Source organism: Vulpes lagopus, chromosome 24 (assembly GCF_018345385.1).
Source record: "Vulpes lagopus strain Blue_001 chromosome 24, ASM1834538v1, whole genome shotgun sequence".
Taxonomy (NCBI): Eukaryota; Metazoa; Chordata; class Mammalia; order Carnivora; family Canidae; genus Vulpes; species Vulpes lagopus.
Window position 1 is genome coordinate 2803247 of NC_054847.1, and position 18880 is coordinate 2822126.

The 18880-nt window shown below is 47.6% G+C and overlaps 1 protein-coding gene across 5 annotated transcripts in view; it reads right to left on the bottom strand.

Annotated features, from left to right (window-relative positions):
* Positions 1–18880, bottom strand: part of MYO7B (myosin VIIB) — an 86576-nt gene that overhangs the window by 27416 nt on the left and 40280 nt on the right. For all 5 annotated transcript variants that reach the window (XM_041739982.1, XM_041739981.1, XM_041739980.1 and 2 more), the window contains 8 exons: positions 16322–16485; positions 14140–14277; positions 11901–12053; positions 11109–11207; positions 9880–9974; positions 3329–3413; positions 1629–1847; positions 351–521 (listed from right to left, as the gene is read on the bottom strand). In XM_041739982.1, the coding sequence (XP_041595916.1) occupies positions 351–521; positions 1629–1847; positions 3329–3413; positions 9880–9974; positions 11109–11207; positions 11901–12053; positions 14140–14277; positions 16322–16485 (1124 nt within the window). The remainder of the gene's footprint in view (positions 1–350; positions 522–1628; positions 1848–3328; positions 3414–9879; positions 9975–11108; positions 11208–11900; positions 12054–14139; positions 14278–16321; positions 16486–18880) is intronic.

Consider the following 18880-nt stretch of genomic DNA (forward strand, 5'->3'; position numbering starts at 1 on the left):
ACGTCACATTCTGCAGAGCAGCGGCTGCAGAGTGCTCTGTGAGAGGGGGTCAAGTACAGGGTGGGAAATGCTGCCTGGTTGGAAGCCCCAAAGCATTTGTATGTTAAAGGTTCTAGCAAGTCTCATAAGTCATAAACCTGCTTAACCTGAGAGGATTTGGCCACAGAAACTCACACTCCCCTTTTCTTTGTTTGCTCACCCAGGACTGCAGCACACACTTGCCCACCCATTCTGCCGGCCCCCACCCCGCCGCAGCCTAGCCTTGGCTTCTCGGGGAGCCTCCAGGCTGACTGAGTGGGGACCTCCCAGCCCTGCCAGACGAGACCCCTCAATAACAGGGCCCATCTTACCTCAAAGCGCCATGGAGCCTGGCCCTCCTGCCCACCAATCATGGAAGGGAGGAAGCCAAACACTTGCTCCACCATCTCCGTGTCAGTGATGGTATCGTAGATTGACTTACGCTTCCTGGTGGGGAGAATACTTTGGCTCTTCTGCCCTTCAGCCGGGATGACCAGAGGCCCCTGTGCACATACCCCAGGGAGGAAAGGTTACCGCAGGCCCAGGGGAGGCAAGCACCTCACAGAACCCAGCTAAACCTCCCCCTGATGTCATTTGTTCAAATCAATAAGATTTCTTCTAAAATCCTAGAATAGCTAGTGTGACTAGGGATCAAGCACCCTGGGCTTTTCATTTCCCACGGAGAATCAAAGGTCCAGAGAAGGGAGGCTGCCTGTGTGTCCTCACTGTGACATGATCCCTGAGCTACTGCCTCAAGCCCCAGGGGCTCCCAGCATCTAGCTGCCCACCTGGCCCCTTTACTTAAAGCACAGCAAAGCTCCACCAGGATGGGCCCCTGGGCCATGCTAACTAGCGCACAGGTGACGCTGATCTGTGGCCCGTCTGGGGCTACTTGGGAGCAGAGGCATGTCTGTGGGTCTATTGTCTCACTTGCCCTGGCCACTGTACTAGTAATGGGCTCAGCAGACCCAATTTTTCATCTCCAGAGAAGGCTCAGACTTCATCCCAGCCTTTTCCTTATCACAGTTGCCAAATGAGTGAGTTCTGAAGAAAGAGGTTGAGTCTCGGGTGCCCCCTGTAGGAAAGGGGATCACAAGGGTGAAATTTCAAAATGCAGGGATGTACACCCTGCACCGCTCCCCTGCTCCCTGCCCATCAGCCTCTCCTGCCCAGAGACTCAAAGGCTTCTCTTGGAATTTCCCTGCCCCAGAAGTGTCGTGCCATGGCCCACTCACAGGGGCCCTTCGTCTCCTCCACAGAGCTGTGGTCTCCCATAGCTCATCTGGCCCTGATTTCCTCCATCGTTCAGGGATGGACCAGTCCTGCCAAGTGTCCCCAAGGCTAAGAGAAGGGGATCAAGAAGCTCAATTTCCAGGTTCCAGGTATAAGACCATCCTGGTGACATGATGCCTCTTCTATGTCACATCCTCCATGCTCCTGGGGGGGACCTAGGTGTCCCAGAGCGTATAAGGACATGTTGCAGTAATAACTTTGGACACAGAGGGGATGGGAGTGTCTGGTGAGAGCTCTATGTTGCTGCTCACCCCTCCTGTCTGCCTTCCTGCTATGGGCCCCAGTCAGCCCTCACTGATGAGGAGGGCTACACCTACATTGGCTTTCTGCTGCTGGAAGTTCCGCCGCGCAGCCATGCCCCTGGCATATGCCTGTATGACCACCACTGCCCTCCTCTTGGCCTGGACTTGCTGGCGCACAAGGTAGCCCCTGCAGAGTGCCTGCAGCTGGACCATCCTCTGCCGCATGGTCTGGTACTGCTTTGCTAGCCACTGGCTCCGGGCAATGGCCTGCAGGCGCTCAAAACCCAAGAGGATCTGTGGAGGCAAAAGGGACAGACACTCAAAAGGAAGCCTGGGCCCAGCAGGGCAAGAGCATAGAGAAGGCCTTCCCAAAGGGACAGAGAGAAAGAGAGGCAAGTCATACACCCCAGGAGACCTTGCAAATTAGCTTTACAGTGGATCTACTTTTTGGCAAAGAGATAGTGCGAAAATGTTATGCATCTACAAGCATGAGCATGTTAAGTGAGTTATTACTTGCAAAGCGCTTAGAACAGTCCTTGGCATGCAAGTAAGTGCTAAACAAGTATTATTAAATGGCATAATCAATAAGTGGCCAGATTAGAGAATTGGTTTGGATGTCACATGGGTGATGGGATTCCAGAGGCCTTGCTTGTCACACCTAAAGCCCAGTCCATGTAAACCATCAGAAGCTAGTGCACCTGTGTGGAGGCCTGTGGCTTGCTTCATGAAGCTAATTTCTGGGATCTTTAAAATAAAGAGGAAATAATAAATTCACTTCTATGCTGCAAACATGCTTTGGTGCACAGCAATTCCTGAGCCCCTGGATGAGCCTTGTTGGCTTCTCAAAGACCAATCCAATGGGTGCCGGGTGTGTGGGGTCATGTTTCATCTTACAAGCCTAGAGGTTATATAGATCTGCATTCAAACCCCAGCTCTACTGCTTAGTGTGCTCCTGGGAAAATTATTTAATCTCTCAATACCTCAGCTTCTTGACATGTGGGGTTGGTTTAATAATAAATAAAATGATGTATGCAAAGCAAGGCTTCTAAGTAGCCTTTCCATCCATGTCAGCTGCCATTACATCCTTGTGAGCACAGCACATAGACAAATTTCAAAATGCAAAGATGTGCATCTTGTTTCTGCTCCCCTGTTCCCTGCCTTTCAGCCTCTCCTGTTCAGACTCTCAAAGGCTCCTCTTGCCTCCAAAGGATCATTCCACAGCCCAGTAACCAGAGGCCTTCACTCTCCTCCACAGAACTGTAGCCTTTCATAGCTCATCTGGTCCTGGTTTCCTGAGCCTGGTTTCCTGGCCCTGGTTTGCATGTCCCCACCACAGTCACATCCATGACAAAGGAAAGCAGTCAAGTGAGGCCCAATAGGGTGTGGTTAAGTTTGTTCTAGTTCATTTATTGAATATACACTCATTAACAGTGCCTGTGGTTAAGAAAAAAATTAGAAAGCAGGGCTTGAAACAGAGATTAATCCATCAACCCACTTTGTTGCTTGCAAATTGAGAAGACAATCATTACGTGATTTCAGAGCAGGACATCTCATCCTAGCTCTAGAGACGTCCAAACTTCTGCAAGAGATCACTCTGAAGCCCACAGACCATGTCACCTTAGATGACGCTAAACAGAGAGTATGTAGAATGCTGAGGGCTGGTCATTTGAGGCCTGTTATAGTGAGTTAGTGATCTGATCCTTCCTGCCTGAGTTCTCATAGTCACATGAACAAGCTTTCACAGTTGGAGTAGTCTCCCTAGTGAGTCCTCTCACCTGCTTGAAGTTCCGCTTGTTGTAGTAGCCTCTCCACCTGGCCTGGAGGGTCACAGCTGCCTGCCTCTGTCTCAAGAACTCCTTCCTAGAAGAGGAAATGCAAGTCTGAATGTGTAACAACCTTAGACATTTCAAAGTCTTGGGGGGGGGGGGAATGATTTGAAGGGAAGAGGGATAATGAAGTGTTGGGGAAAATGAATACATACATTATTTCTTTCCCAGAAGGCTTTATAAGCCAAAGACACACATGTTAAGAACTTAAATCTACTGCCAACTACACAAATCTATGAATTAGGACAGTCCAATTTTTAGAGCAATCAGATAATTTTTCCTCACTCCTTCCAAAGATCTATGAAGGGATAAAGCTCATTTCCAACTTTTTACTCTTTGTCAGGTTTTTCCTGATCCTCTGACCAGTAGCCCAGGTGTCTGCTGGGAACCAGCTCAGAAATCCTAGGACCAGGGCGCCTCTCTGGAGGCAGGTCAAGGCAGGAGGGCAGCCCCTGAAGTTCCCCGAGACTGCTCCCCTCTGCATGGTGGAAAGTGGCCTAAATACAGAGGGGTAAACCTGAAACATGGCTCCTGGTGAAGTGAGCTTGGTGCATATAGATGTACATTTATCTCACACTTACCTGAGTTTCCTTACCATTTCTAATAATTTTTCAGGATTTTTTTTTTTAGGTTTAGGACAGTAGATCTCAACCATATTAAAAATGATCTGGGGAAGGCACCTGGGTAGCTCAGTGGTTGAGCATCTGCCTTTGGCTCAGGTAGTGATCCTGGGTCCTGGGATAGAGTCCTGTACCAGGCTCCCCACAGGGAGTCTGCTTTTCCTTCTGCCTGTATCTCTACCTCTCTCATGAATAAATAAATAATAAAATATTTTTTTTAAAAATAAAAATGATCTGGAGAACATCAATATTTATTGATGTCCAGGTCCTACCCAGTCTGATTAAGTCAGAATCTTGGCTAATGGGTCTGGAGAATATCTATCTATCTATCTATCTATCTATCTATCTATCTATCATCTATCTATCTATCTAATATTTTGTGGTATATGTATACACACATAGTATAAATGTCTCCCCAGTTGATTCTAATACAAGGCTGAAGTAAGTAATTATCTAAAATAGAGATAATCTGTTTCCTTTCTAATACTTATACCAGTGGTTCTTATATGGGGGTGATTGCCCCCACTCCCCAATTTGGCAATGTCTAGAGACATTTTGGGTTACTATGACTATGGGATGGGGGAGGAGGGTGCTACTGGTATGTCATGAGTAGAGGCCAGGGATGCTACTAAACATCCCATAAAGCCCAGGACAGCTCCTCACAACAAAGATTTATCTAATCCAAAATGTTAACAGAGCTGAAGTTGAGAAACTCTAGTTTCTATCTTTTCTTTAATATTTGTATATAATTTTATTGTCCAGAAGAACAAGAACACTATCAATTATCATTGATGATCACTTCTGGGAAGATGGAGTAGACATACTTTTCCCCATTACTCCTGCTAACTACAACTAAAAACCTTGTACATTTATATAAAACAAATATAAGAAGACTCTGAAATGTGGAGAGAAGGCAGGCCAGTTAGAGATCTCAGACCCAAGGAGTAACAGTGGTAACTCCTCTGGCTTTTCTTTTTACCTCATATTCCCCAGACTAGAAGCTAAAGAATGAGAAAAAACAAGCAACATGTGCCAACACTGACAGAAATGTTAGCCATTATGAAAATGCTTCAATGAACAATTATAAACACCCTTGAAACAAATGACAAAACACAAAGTCTCACTAAGGAAGTAAAAGACATAAAGTAGAACAAAATGGAGTGGAAAAATACAATAACTAAAACAAACAAACAAACAAAAAAACCCTCCATGGATGGGCTTGGCAACAAAGGGAAAGAAGAGAGTAAAGAGTCAATGAGCTTGAAGACAGAACAGTAGAAATCACCCAGTCTGAAAAGCAGAGAGAAAAGAGACCAAAACAAAGTGAACAGAGTTTCAGACTCTGAAACAGAGTTTCAGACCAGTGGGACTGTATCTATTTTTGTTGTTGTTGTTATTGGAGTCTTAGAAAGAAAGGGAAAAAAGGCAGTGCTGAAAAAGCATTATAAGGAATAATGGCTGAAAGCTTATAAATGTAGCAAAAGATATAAACATAGAGAGTCAGGATACTGAGCAAACTTCAAAACAGGATAAAGTCAACTAAATCATATCAAGATACATCATGGTCAAACTTCTGAAAACTGAAGGCAAAAAATCTCGAAAGTAACATGATAGAAACCACACATTTCTTATCAGACACCATGAAGCCCAGGAGCAAGTGGCACAATTATTTTCCAAGGATTTAGAGAAAAGAGCTGTTATACCAGAATTTACGTTAGTGAAAATATCTTTCAGATACAAAGAAGAAACCAAGACATCATCAGATGAAGGAAAACTAAAAGCACTAAGAGAATTGCCAGTAAACCTATCCTAAAAAAATGACTAAAGGAAGTTTTTTTTTTTTTCATTAAAGGAAGTTCTTTAAAGAAAAAGGAAATGTTAAAAGAAACCTTGGAATGTCAGGAAGAAAAAAAGAAATAGTAAGCAACAATATAGGCAAATACAATAGGCTTTCCTCTCCTTTTGAGTTTTCTAAATTATTTTTGATGATTAAAGCAAAATTTGTAACACTGTCTGATATGATTCTAGATGTGTGTAAAGGAAACATTTAAGGAAAATATTACAAATGGGAGAAGGTAAATGGACATAAAGGGAGATAAAGTTTCTATGCTTCTCAAAGTGGTAAAATGATGTCACTGGTAGACTGTCATAATTTGTGTATATTTCATGTAATAATAGAGCAACCACTAAAAAAAAGCTATTAAAAGAAATACACTCTCAAACACTCTAAATAAATAAAAATGGAATTTAAAAAATATTTAGGTAATCCACAGTAAGGCAGGAAAAAGAAAACAGAGAACAAACAGAAACAAAAACTAAAATAGCAGACTCAAGGTCTAACATATAAATAATTACATTAAGTATAAAAAGCATAGCTACATCAACTAAAAGACAGAGATTGGCTTAATAGATTTAAAAACATGACTGTCTATGGGAAACTCAGTTGAAATACATGTTGAAAGTAAAAGACTGAAAGATATATGTCATACAAATAGTAACCAAAATAAAACAAGAGCGCCCCTATTATTCTCAGATAAAGTAGACTTCAGAGCAAAGAAAATAACCAGATACAAAGGGGGATATTACATGATGATAAGAGGATAAATCTACTAAGAAGACATAGCAGTCCTAAATGTGTATGTACCAAACAACACAACTGAAAAATATATGAAGCAAAAAATGATAGAATTAAAATGAAAAATGGGAAAATACACAATTATAGTTGGAGACTTCAACACTCCCTCCTCAATAATCGGTGGAACAATTAGGCAACAAATTAGCAAGAATATAAAATTCAATATCACTATCAAACAATAAGATCTAATTGACACTTTTAGAACATTCCACCAAACAGCAGAATATATATCCTTTTCAAAGACCTTTAGAACATATAATAAAACAGTCCCTATCCTGGGCCATAAGGGAAATATCAGCACGTTAAAAAATTTAACTCAGAGTATGTCTCTGACCACAATGGAATCAAAGTAGAAATCAAGAACAGTATGATAACAGGACAATCTCCAAACACTAAGAAACTTGACAACATACTTCTAAATAACACATGGACCAAAGAGAAAGTCTCAGAGGAAACTTTTTTGAAAATGAACTGAATAAAAATGAAAGAACACTATATCAAAATGTATGAGACACAGCTAAAGTGTGCTGAGGAGATTTCTAGCATTTTACAGTAGAATAGAAGAAAAGGTTTAAGTTCCATTGTCTAAGTTCCCACCTTAATAATCTAGAAAAATAAGAGTAAAATACACTCAAAACTGGAAGAGGAAAAGAAATAATAAAAAGAGCAGAAATCACTGTAATTGAAAACAGGAAGAAAGAAAAGTAACAGATGAAATCAGAAGGTGGTTCTTTGAGAAGGTCAATAAAATTGACAAACCTCTAGCAAAACAGACAAAGAAAAGAGAAATACACAAATTGTCAATATCAGAAATGAAACGGGGTATCATCATAGCTTCTGCAGACATCAAAATGATAATAATAGAATACTATGAATAACCATATACATATAAATTTGACAACTTAGATGAAATGGAACTCAATACTTCAAAAAGCACTAATTACCACAACTCTCTCAAGAAGAAATGTATACTTTAGATTGTCTTTTAACTATTAAGGAATTTTAAAAAAAGATTTTACTTATTTATTCATGAGAGATATAGAGAGGTAGAGATACAGGCAGAGGGAGAAACAGGCTCCATGCAGGAAGCCCGATGTAGGACTCGATCCCGGGACTCCGGGATCAAGACCTGAGCCAAAGGCAGACGTTCAACCGCTGAGCCACCCAGGTGTCCCAAATATTAAGGAATTTATAATTAAGAACTCTCCATAAATAAGTCTCCAGGCCAACATGGTGTTAATGGAGAATTCTAGCAACATTTAAAGAAGAATTCACATCAGTTCTACACAATCTCTTCTGGAAAATAGAAGAGGAGGAAACACTTCCTAATTCATTTTATGAAGGTAATGTTACTCTGATACCAAAACCAGATAAAGACATTACAAATGAAGAAAAAGAAAACTATAGATGTCATAAATATAGATGCAAAAATTCATGACAAAATATTACCAAATAGCATTCAGCAATATATAAAAAGAACTATGCACTATGACTAAGTAGGACTTACTCCAGGCATGCAAAGCTGGTTCAAGATTCAGAAATTGATCAATATAATCCACGATATTAAAAGGCTAAACAAGAAAAAAAAAATCACATGATCTTATCAGCTGATGCAAAAAAATTTTTTTTTTTTTTTACAAAATTCAACACCCATTTCTGAGAAAAACTCCCAGAAAACTATGAGTATAGGAAATGTCCTCAACTTGATAAAAAACATCTACAAAAAACCTACTGCTAACATTATACTGATTGGTTAAAGACTGAGTGCTTTTCTCTGAGATATGAAACAAAGCAAAGATATCTGCTCTTACCAATCTTATAGTACTGGAAGTTCTGGCCAGTGCAATAAAGCAAGAAAAGTAAATAAACGACATAAAGATTGGAAAGGAGGAAATAAGGCTGTCCCTTTTGCAGATGTGATTGTCTACATAGAAAATTTCAAGAAATCCATAAAAAGTAAGTGGCTTCAGTAAAGTGACACGAAACAAAGTCAACACAAACAAATCAATAATATTTTTAGACTAGCCATGAACACATCAATGCCAAAATTAAAAATACAGTACCATTTATAATTTCTCAAAGAAATGCCCCCAATCTAGGTGTAAATCTAACAAAACATGTTCAGAACATGTATAACAAAACTGCAAAACATTGGTGAAGGACATCAAAGAAGATCTAAATAAACAGAATTCATGGATTAGAAAACTTAAGATAGTAGAGATGTCAATTCTCCTCAAATTATGTATAACATAATTATTACCAAAATCCCAGCAAGAATATTTTGTAGATATGGATAAGGTCTTTCCTTAGAAAAGCAAAGGGCCCAGACAGCTAAAACAATTTTGAAAAAGAAAAAGGTGGGAGGACTCAGTCTACACAAGTCTAAGACTTATATAGCTACAGGGAATAAGAGAGTGTGGCAAGGGAACAGACACATGGATCAATGGAACAGAATAGAGAATGCAGAAACAAGCCCCCAAATACGCCCACCTGATTTTCGACACAGGTGCAAAATCAATTAATTGAGAGAAGGATGGACTTTTCAATGAATGATGCTGTGGCAACATCCACTGGGGAAAAGATTTAAAAAGAACTGTAGCCTAAGTCTCACATGTGATACAAGATTTAGCTCAAAATGAAAATGGACCTAAATGTAAACTGTAAAACTACAGAGCCTTCTAGAAAAAAAGATTGGAGAAAACTTTCAGGCAGAGATCTTAGATGTGACACTAAAAGCATGCTCCATGAAAGGAAATTTGATGAATTGGATTCACTCAAAACTAAAAATTTTGCTCCGCAAAGACCCACTTAAGAGGACTTAAAGAAAAACTAGGGGCCCCTGGGTGGTTCAGTCAGTTAAGTGTCTGCCTTCCGCTCAGGTCATGATTTCAGGATCCTCGGATAGGGCCCCACATCAGGCTCTTTGCTCTGTAGGGAGTCTGCTTCTCTCTCACACTCTCCCTCTGTACTCTCTCTCTCTTTCTCTCAAATAAATAAATAAATAAATAAATAAATAAATAAGAAAACCTGAAGACTGGGAGGAGATATTTGCAAACCATACATCCAACAAAGGTCTAGGGTCTAGAATATATAAATAACTCTCACAACTCAACGAAGAATCCGACCAGAAACAGGGTAAACGACACAGACAGAAGTTTCACCAAAGAGGATATATACATGTGGCAGATGAGCCCATGAGTAGATGTAAGTATGTGGGCTGAGAGGGGCTTGGGCCAGGCCAGCACCTGTATTTGTAGCCTCGCAGTACTCTTTGGATGTTGATTGCTGCCTGGTCCAGGGTCTGGCTCCTCTGTACCTCAAGTAGAGTGTCCTGGTTATCCTGGGACAGAAGACATCCGGTATGTAGCTGCCTCTACTCATCTCCACACCCTACCTGGGGCCCGGGCTCTGTCTCCAGAAACATCTTTCAGACTTTTCCCATATGTGTTCCCAGGAGGCAAGCAGGGGAAGGGGCCTTCAAATTGTTCCTGATGTGGCTCAGAGACAGGAGCTGCAACAATACCCCAGTTCCCAATCGAAGAACTTCCCGTTTTAGTTCTCTCTTCTTGTTAATTCAATGTGGCAAATTTCATTTCCACTCTGGAGAACCCAAGGAGCGGGCAAAAAGTTTCCCCGAAGCTGTTTTATTTCCCACAATTCATGTGAAATGTCACCCAACTTGTATTATAGACTCATGCTTGTTTCAATAGAAATATGTTTCTCCCAGCCTTTAAGTAGGATTCGAAGTGAGTTGATGAGCCCTATTTGCCCCTGAGCAAAAAAAAAACTTTCTCTGGCCTGCCTTTGTGCTTCACCTGGATCGCTGTTCCCTTGGGCTTGCCATCCTAGTCCCATCCTAGTCCCTACCATCCTTGTAGAACACAAAGCAGCTTGGTGCTTTGGCAAGTGGTAAGGAGAGGCAAAGGCTTGGTGCCCTCTCCTACCTCCATCAGCCTCCCATCAAGCAGATGCTGAGCCTCTTCATGTGCCCAGGTGGGCACTGTGGACACAGAAATACACTCGGCCTCTGATGGTGGCCTCAAGGAGCAGCCAGGAATGGGGAGAAGTGGAGGGATGGGCACTCTATTCCTCCCCTCCTTGGCCACCTGGTTTCAGACTGTAGCTGCTGGCACTGAGGAGGAGGACTATTCTCAGGGATAGTGGAAGCCTACCCTGAGCTGCTTCTTGCTTCTGCCTGGTGGCTTGGAGCAGCTCCTCCTTATCCTCAGGTCTTATCTTAGATTCCCCACTCTGAGAGGCCTCCTGGACTTCTGCAGGCTGGGCTGGGCCCTCCCCACATTCCTCCTGCCTCCCTTCCCCCCAGCATGGCTTTCTACAACAGGGGGCCTCAGAGTGGGGGCCATACCTGAGCAGGCTCCCATGACATTCGCTCTGGGTGGGTGAGGGGATGCCACCTGGTGGGCATGGGACCAGCCCCAAGGAGGAAATTCAGGCAGCATGTTCGGGGGCTCACCTTCAGGAAAATTTTGGTCTTTCCCACTTTCCATTCTTTGTCCGTCCCCAGCTGCATTTCAGCAATGCGCAGGGTCATCTGGCGAGCCTTGTCTCGAAGCTGCCAAGGAGAAAACAGGATGGCTGGTGGAGTTGGAGCAGCCCCCCCTCCCCCAGGTGGGAAGCAGAGGGTCCCTTTCCAATGCTTTCTGGGATTCAAGTCCTCCTCCTCTTCTGGGTTGCACAGTCAGTGTTGCTCAGCCAGCACACAGGCTCCAGCACTTCCAAACAAGGACTGGGCCCAGGGAGCACCCAGGACCTAGAGCCTCGGGGCCACGACGCTGCATGGGCCTGGAGCCTCAGTGTGGCTGTCGGGTGCTCGGACAGCCCGAAGTTTAGGATGGTTAAGTGTGTGAGGAAGGATGGGAAGGACCTCCTGCCCCAAAGAGCGATCAGCCACACAGCATCTCTCCAGCACCTGCCACAGAAGTCTGTGCTTTCAAGCGCAGACACCTCCTAGCACCAACGTGCACCCACCAGCTCATCCAGGGAGTGTGACCCGGGGCGAGCCGCCCCTTCCCTCCCTGCCAGGGTACCCGGGGAGTGAGAGAAGTGGCTGGAGGAGCGGGAGGAAGGGAGCAACGAGGGTCATCTCGAAGCCTGGAGTCCGCCTCCTTGGAGGGCAGCTAGGGGGGCCCGGGGAACTGGGAGTTGGGGCGCCTGGAGGAGGCAGAGGCTCGGAGGGTGACCGCCGCCGCTTCCGGGGGTCCTAGGGTCCTGGGGCCGGTGCGCGCAGGCGGAGGGCGACAGGCACCTGCAGGCGGAGGGCGCTGGGCAGCAGCACGCCGAACCTCTGCGCGAAGTCCTGGAAGGTGTACCGGATGGGGAAGCCAGACCTGCGGATGCGCACGGTCTCCATCATCCCCGAGTACCGCAGCTGCCGCAGGCACAGGTCGCGGTCGAAGAGCTGCGGGGCAGACGCGAGCGGGGCTTCCTGAGCCGCCTGCACCTGCCCAGCCCGCCCCAGCCCCCAGCCTGCACCTGCCCAGCCGGCCCCGGCCCCCAGCCTGCACCTGCCCAGCCGGCCCCAGCCCCCAGCCTGCACCTGCCCAGCCGGCCCCAGCCCCCAGCCTGCACCTGCCCAGCCGGCCCCAGCCCCCAGCCTGCACCTGCCCAGCCGGCCCCGGCCCCAGCCTGCACCTGCCCAGCCCGCCCCAGCCCCCAGCCTGCACCTGCCCAGCCGGCCCCGGCCCCAGCCTGCACCTGCCCAGCCCGCCCCAGCCCCCAGCCTGCACCTGCCCAGCCGGCCCCAGCCCCCAGCCTGCACCTGCCCACGCCGGCCCCAGCCCCCAGCCTGCACCTGCCCACCCGCAGGAGAACTCAGCAGCGCTTGCGGGGCCTCTTTCTAGGAGAGGCGTTTGGTCTGAGGTCCCTGAAAAGCCCCAAAAGTGCTTCCGAGGACTTGAAAGTCGGTACAAACTGTAACGCCCACCAGAGCACTCAATGCTTCCTTCGTTCTCAGGATATGCAAAGTTATTGAGAACGAATAGAAAAGTTATGTGCATATGTCGTGCTGAAATAGTTCCTCTTGGCCTTGCCTGTGTTGGGCTGGGCGCTTCCAGACCATTCTGCCTCCCACAGTCTAATGGAATGAAGAAATACGTTTCATGCCCAGTGTCAGAAAATATTCTAGCCAACTTACTCTTTGTGCCCCCCACCTCCCATCCGGGGACAGCAGGGCCGACAGATAGGAATACAGGCCCGATGCTTTGCCCGGGGACATGGGTCCCCACCATGGCCTCGGTCTATACTGCTTAGCTTCTGGACAACCTCCCTTCAACCTCCGAGCCAGGGGACTAGGGGCACACCCTCGAATCTGGCAAGCTCACCAGCGGGCAGTTACCCACACGGGAGCACTGAAGGCCGCAGAGCCAACTGCTGATGGGGTCCACGGCCCCCAGGCAGTTAGTCTGGGCAACTAATTGGCTTCCACCTATTGAGCATTTCCTGTGGGCTCAGTGTTTTTCATTTCATCTTTCCAACAGCCCTGCATGATGGGATACTTAGGTCCAGTTTGAAGAGAGATGGCTGAGGCTCAGGACCACACTCCTGAGTGGCTGAGCCATGTTTAACCCCGAGCCTGCCTGACCCTCAGCCTGCCTCTCAACCACCACGGGACACCCACTGTCTCTGAGAAATGTGCCAGCCAGGGGTGCTGGACAAACAGGAACTTCAGCCTCAGGCCCTGCCCACCTGTACCAGCTCTGCAAGCTGGGGTGGGAAGGTGGCCAGAGGGCCTCTGGAAGCACAGTTATTCTCTAAGAGGTGTTGTGCCTCTAAGGAAGATACGTTCAGGATTTCCTGGGCCAGTCCCAATTTCATATAATTTTATTCTATTCAAAAATATAGTCCATTTCATGTAATATTAATTTTTCCCCTTTAAAAATTTTTTTGTCATTTTATCTCCTTTTATATGGCATCTTCCAGTTTTGGGGATCCTGTATTTCAGCCTCTGGGTGGGATTCCCAAGCCCACAGATCCGGGACTCCCGGGCCGACAGCAGGCTCCCACCCCACCCCACGCATAGGCGGATAAAGCCACCCTTCAAAGAGCGCTTGGCCTCAGGTCTTGGTGACCAGCAGCTAGCCGGCCTCTTCCATCCTAGTACTGGTTGTTACCCCTTATTGAGTGGGTTTACACCTGCAAATTTCCCAAAAACGTCATGTACAGTCCTTGCTGCCCCCACAGGCAGGCACGATTCTTACTTTACAGAAGAGAAAATCAGCTCAAAGAAGCAAAGCACCTGGCCAAGGGCATACAGCCCGACACAGGCCTGAGACAACAGAGGTCTGGGTTATACAAAGCCCTGCCAGTCACTGACCTTTGAATGGCCTAGACTGGTCACCTTACTTCAGTGTCCCCATCTGGGGGTAGAGAGCCCTAATGCTGACCAGACCCTGCAGAAGGGAGTAGTGTGACCCTAGATGCCATGAGAATCTTCTAGTAGATGCCCCCTCCCTTCTCCATGCATGCGCCCAGCCTCCCCTCATTACCAGTGGCTTCTTGTACTCATTGGGTTTGATGCAGCGGATAAAGTAGGGCTGGCAGCTGGTCAGGATTTTCATCAGCTGGTCCAGGGACTTCTTGAACTGGCCTGCCAATGTGGAGGGCTGCTTGCTGGAGTCTGCAGACTGCAGGCAGAAGCAGAGGCACAAGTGCGGGGCTGGGGAGCTCAGCCTGGGGCACAGCTGACCCAGATGAGGGTTTCTGCCAAGGTCCCACAGAGAGGCAGGGCTGCACTCATTCAGCCCCTCACTCACTGGCCCACCATAGGTTCTGGTGAGCAAGATGGGGCAAGGTGTCCTGTCTAGAGGTGGGGTCTCCCAAGAGGGGTGTACAAGATGATACACCAGAGTGAGAAAGAATGTGAGAACTGACAACATTCATTTTTTGCCTCTACCCTTCTATGTTTTTAGTTTTTGTATTGGTTTTGTATGTTTTTAAAAAATGTTTTACAGTGCACATTGTATGCATTGTAGTATATGTATATAGTTTTTTTTAAAAATGTTTCAAAATTATGGATGCAAGTGGAAACAAGCATAAGCCCCTAGGCAGCGCAGTGTGTGTTTTGTGCAGTGATGATCCTAGGTGAAGCTCCTTGATCAAACACTTCCCAGGTTAAATGCACCCAAGCAAAGGTATGTACTGCCAAATCCCATCAGTTGGCAGTACATGTGTTAACACTTCTGAGAAGAGGATGCCCCATCACTGGCACTTATAGTAACAATGGGCTGCATTTTCCTGTTGCCTTGGTTTGTAAAATCACGTGCATTTCCCTCACCGTCATTTCCCTCCGTCGTCCTGCTCCCCGAAATCCCCAGGACATGCTCTTGGGGTCCCACAGAGCCAGAACGAGCCTGTACCCTGGCCTCAGCTGTAGAGAGTTTAGCCTGGCTCAGTGATGCAGGGGGTCCAGCCTGACTCCACCTGGTTCCAGACCTGGGCAATTCCCGCACAGCCTCATGGCTCCTCGGTTGCCTCTCAGGGCCTGCTCTGTGCATGGCCCTGCACGCGGTGGGCCCTGGGCCTTGACGTTACAGGAGAGGCCTCCTGCAGAGGTCAGGCGGGGCATGAGGAAAGGTGAAGGGCACCTCAGCGTGGCCAGTGGGGCACAGGGGGCACAGTTTCTCCTGCCTACAGCCCAAGTTCTTATACCCCAAGTTCCATAGCCACTCAGCAGGCCCCAGCTCCCTGCCCAGGGTGGGAGGGAGATAATTAGATAATTTGCAGGGCTTTTCTGGAACAGTCACTCTTAAGGGGTGGAGGTGTGCCAGAGTGGGTGCGCACACCCTCATCCCACCAGGAAATCCTACTCTGCCTTGAGGAGCACTGGGGGCTCTCTGCTGTCCACCTTCCTGGTCAGTGGCCCTTAGTGCCACTGCTGCTGTACCACACACCCTGTACCACACACACACACACACACACACACACACACGACATAAGACACATACCATACCATGCACATACCACACACATACATCACACACATATACCATACATACCATAGTACACTCCCTGGTACATGCCACACACCCCATAACACACATACACACCATACATACACCATTATCACACGCACACACCCCGTACCACTTACACACATCACATACGTCATAGCACATGCATACGCACAGCAAACATACTATCCCACACACACATCCCACATATACTACACCCCCCCCACATTCCCACATCACACATATACATACCATCCACACTATAACTCACCCCCATACACACATACCACACATATCCCATACCACATACACATACATACCCATACACACACCACACACACCACACACCACACACACCACACCTAGTCCCCACAAACACCATACAAAACACACACACCATGCACACACCACACAATACACATACAACATATACACGGAGACCAATACAGAAACATAATATTAACGAGAGCAGATGTGCCTCCACTAGACCACCACACTCTCAGAAGCAGGCACATCCAGGTGCACCTGTCACCTTACTGCTGTCCATGCAGCAGCAGCAGCGACACCTCACTCCTGTTTTACGCTCACTTCTGGGCCCTGACTGAACAATGGAGACCCCAGGTGATAGGTCATCCCTGTGCATGCTTGTCTGGCCTTCGTGGCCTTGAGGGCCAAGAGACCCAAGGAGGCACTGGCAGGGCCACCCACGGGAGCCCACCTTGAAGAGCTGGCTCCCTGCCCTAGCCCGGATGATGGTGCTTTGGCCCAGCTTGGTCCCTGCTGACTCCAGCTTGAATATCTCCTTCAGGAACTTGTTTTTGGAGGAGTAGACCAGAGTGAGGATATCTGTGCTCAGCATGTCTCGATTCTTCTCCAGGAAGCCTGTGGGGGAAGCAGAGCCCGCCCGCCAGCTCAGTTCAGCCATCACTTCTGACCCCCAGGGGAAGGAGAGGGCAACGGGGTGGGGACTCTGGTCTCTCTGGGATGCCCAGAGGAACCCCCACAGAAGCTGCCCTCTCCACCCCTCCCTCGACCTCCCTGTGCAGCCAGCGGAGTTCCCTGCACCCCCGCCTGTGCCCATCTCTGCCCAACACCAATGTATCACACTCACATCTGAACCCTCCAGTGCCACCCTCCCAGCACCCACCATCTCCACCACAACCCCCTGTCTAAGCCACTGCCGTTCCTTTTGCCCAAATCATTCCTTTGATCACAGCCCACCTCTCTGCTCCTGTCCCACCCTTCCTGGCTCACGGTCCCCGGGACACTCGGGACGTCCTGAAACAGCACATTGCCGTGTCACCCTGCCTGAGCCCTTCTTCTGCTCTCTTGCCACCAGAGCACGGCTTCCTCCTCTCCTCCTTCCTCATCTCCTGAGCCACTGTGACCTTGCACTCCACTGGCGCCAAGTCACCCCCAGAGGCCCCGGCTCTGCTATACCTCCAACCCCCACCAGCTACTCCTGGACACTCTTCGCTGCTTATCTACCCAGGCCAGCTCCTGCTCATTCTTTGAGACCAGCCCGAGCATTGTCTAATCCAGGAGGCTCCCCAGGGCCCTCCTTGGGGCTCCCCTGGCTTCCATGTGGCCTTTCTCATGGGCCCTACTGCTCAGTTCAGGGGCAGTCTGAGGACATTCCCTCTGCCAGGAGCCCCCCCAACCTGAAGACTGAGAATCCAGAAATTGAGGAGAGGCAGTGCTAGGGGCTGAGTTGCATCCCCCCAAAATCCATACTTTGAAGTTCTAACTCCTAGTGCCTCAGAATATGACTATATGCGGAGATGGGCCTTTACAGAGGTGATGAAGTTAAAATGAAGCTTTTTGGGTGGCTGTAACCCAGTGTGACTGGTGTTCTGCAGATCTGGACACAGATTCATAGAAACACTGAAGATCCCAGAGACATAGGAAAGACTAATGCTTTAATCTTGGACTCTTGGCCTCCAGAACCATGAGAAGATGAATCTCTTTTCCCACCTGCAGAGCTTTGCTATGGCAGCCCTAGCCATCTGCTAACACAGGCATGGCTCCGGGCATGGGTAAGAATGGGCTTGCCCTGAGGTGGGACACAGAATCATCAAGAAGGTGATGAAGAAGAGCTGTGTCTCAAAGCCAGGCTGGTGAGGGCTACAGTCCTGGGACTTGTAGGGATGCCCCACAAGGACACGACCCTGAATTTCCTCTCCCACTCTGCCCCTTTCAGTCACCCACCTTTTAGTGGGACACTGTGCATCCCTGCACAGCCTGGTATGGGTTAGGGAGATTGAGTCAGGGGAGTAAGAAGACAACTTCCCCCACATCTGCCCCCAGTGCCTGTGAGGGGAAGACACTGCGCCAGATGCTTGGGAGGCACCATGAGGCCAGCAAGCACTGTACACAAGACAAGAGCCAGCAAGCACTGTACACAAATACCCTTCTCCCAGCTACGTGCTGGGGAGGCTGTCCTCTGCAGCAGAGAGTGGGCAGACACTTGGTGGCACTCTGTGTCTCCCCAGGCTTTGGCAGAGCCTCTGCAACCCGGGGTTTTCTCAAGGGATGCATTGAAACTCCCCAGGCTCAACCCCACAGTGGGTATAGTAGGTGGGGCTCAGCAGCACAGATGGCACCCAAAGAAAAACCAGCAGCCTCAGCTTCAGTGAACATTAATAGAATTTTCCATTCAGAAAGTCTACAAAGAAGCTGTCTTAATCTTGGTATACGCAACAAAGTTTCACATGACTTCAAATAATAAAACTTGGCCTTGAATTGTCTATGGAGGTTGAGATGGACTCAGTGTCTTCTCTGTATTCTGGGACCCTGCAGGTCACAGGGAGTCATATTTCATTCTACAGCAGAAATAATCCCCTGATCTCCCAATACCTCACTTCTTCCATGCAAAAAAAAAAAGCCCTTCCTACTGCCTGGTCTCTCCAACTGAAAAGTATGTATAGATCATCCCTGACTTTGAGTTTCTGGTTAAACAGGCCAGAGCTCCTCCTTGTTTCTCCATATGAGCTACAGAGAGTGCTGCTGTGGCTGCCTGACCCGCTATCCTGACCACAGCTGCATCCTGACCACCTTTCTCATTTTTCTTTTTTTTTTAAATTTTTTAATTTATTTATTTATGATAGTCACAGAGAGAGAGAGAGAGACAGAGAGAGAGAGAGAGGCAGAGACGCAGGCAGAGGGAGAAGCAGGCTCCATGCACCAGGAGCCCGATGTGGGATTTGATCCCGGGTCTCCAGGATCGCGCCCTGGGCCAAAGGCAGGCGCTAAACCGCTGCGCCACCCAGGGATCCCC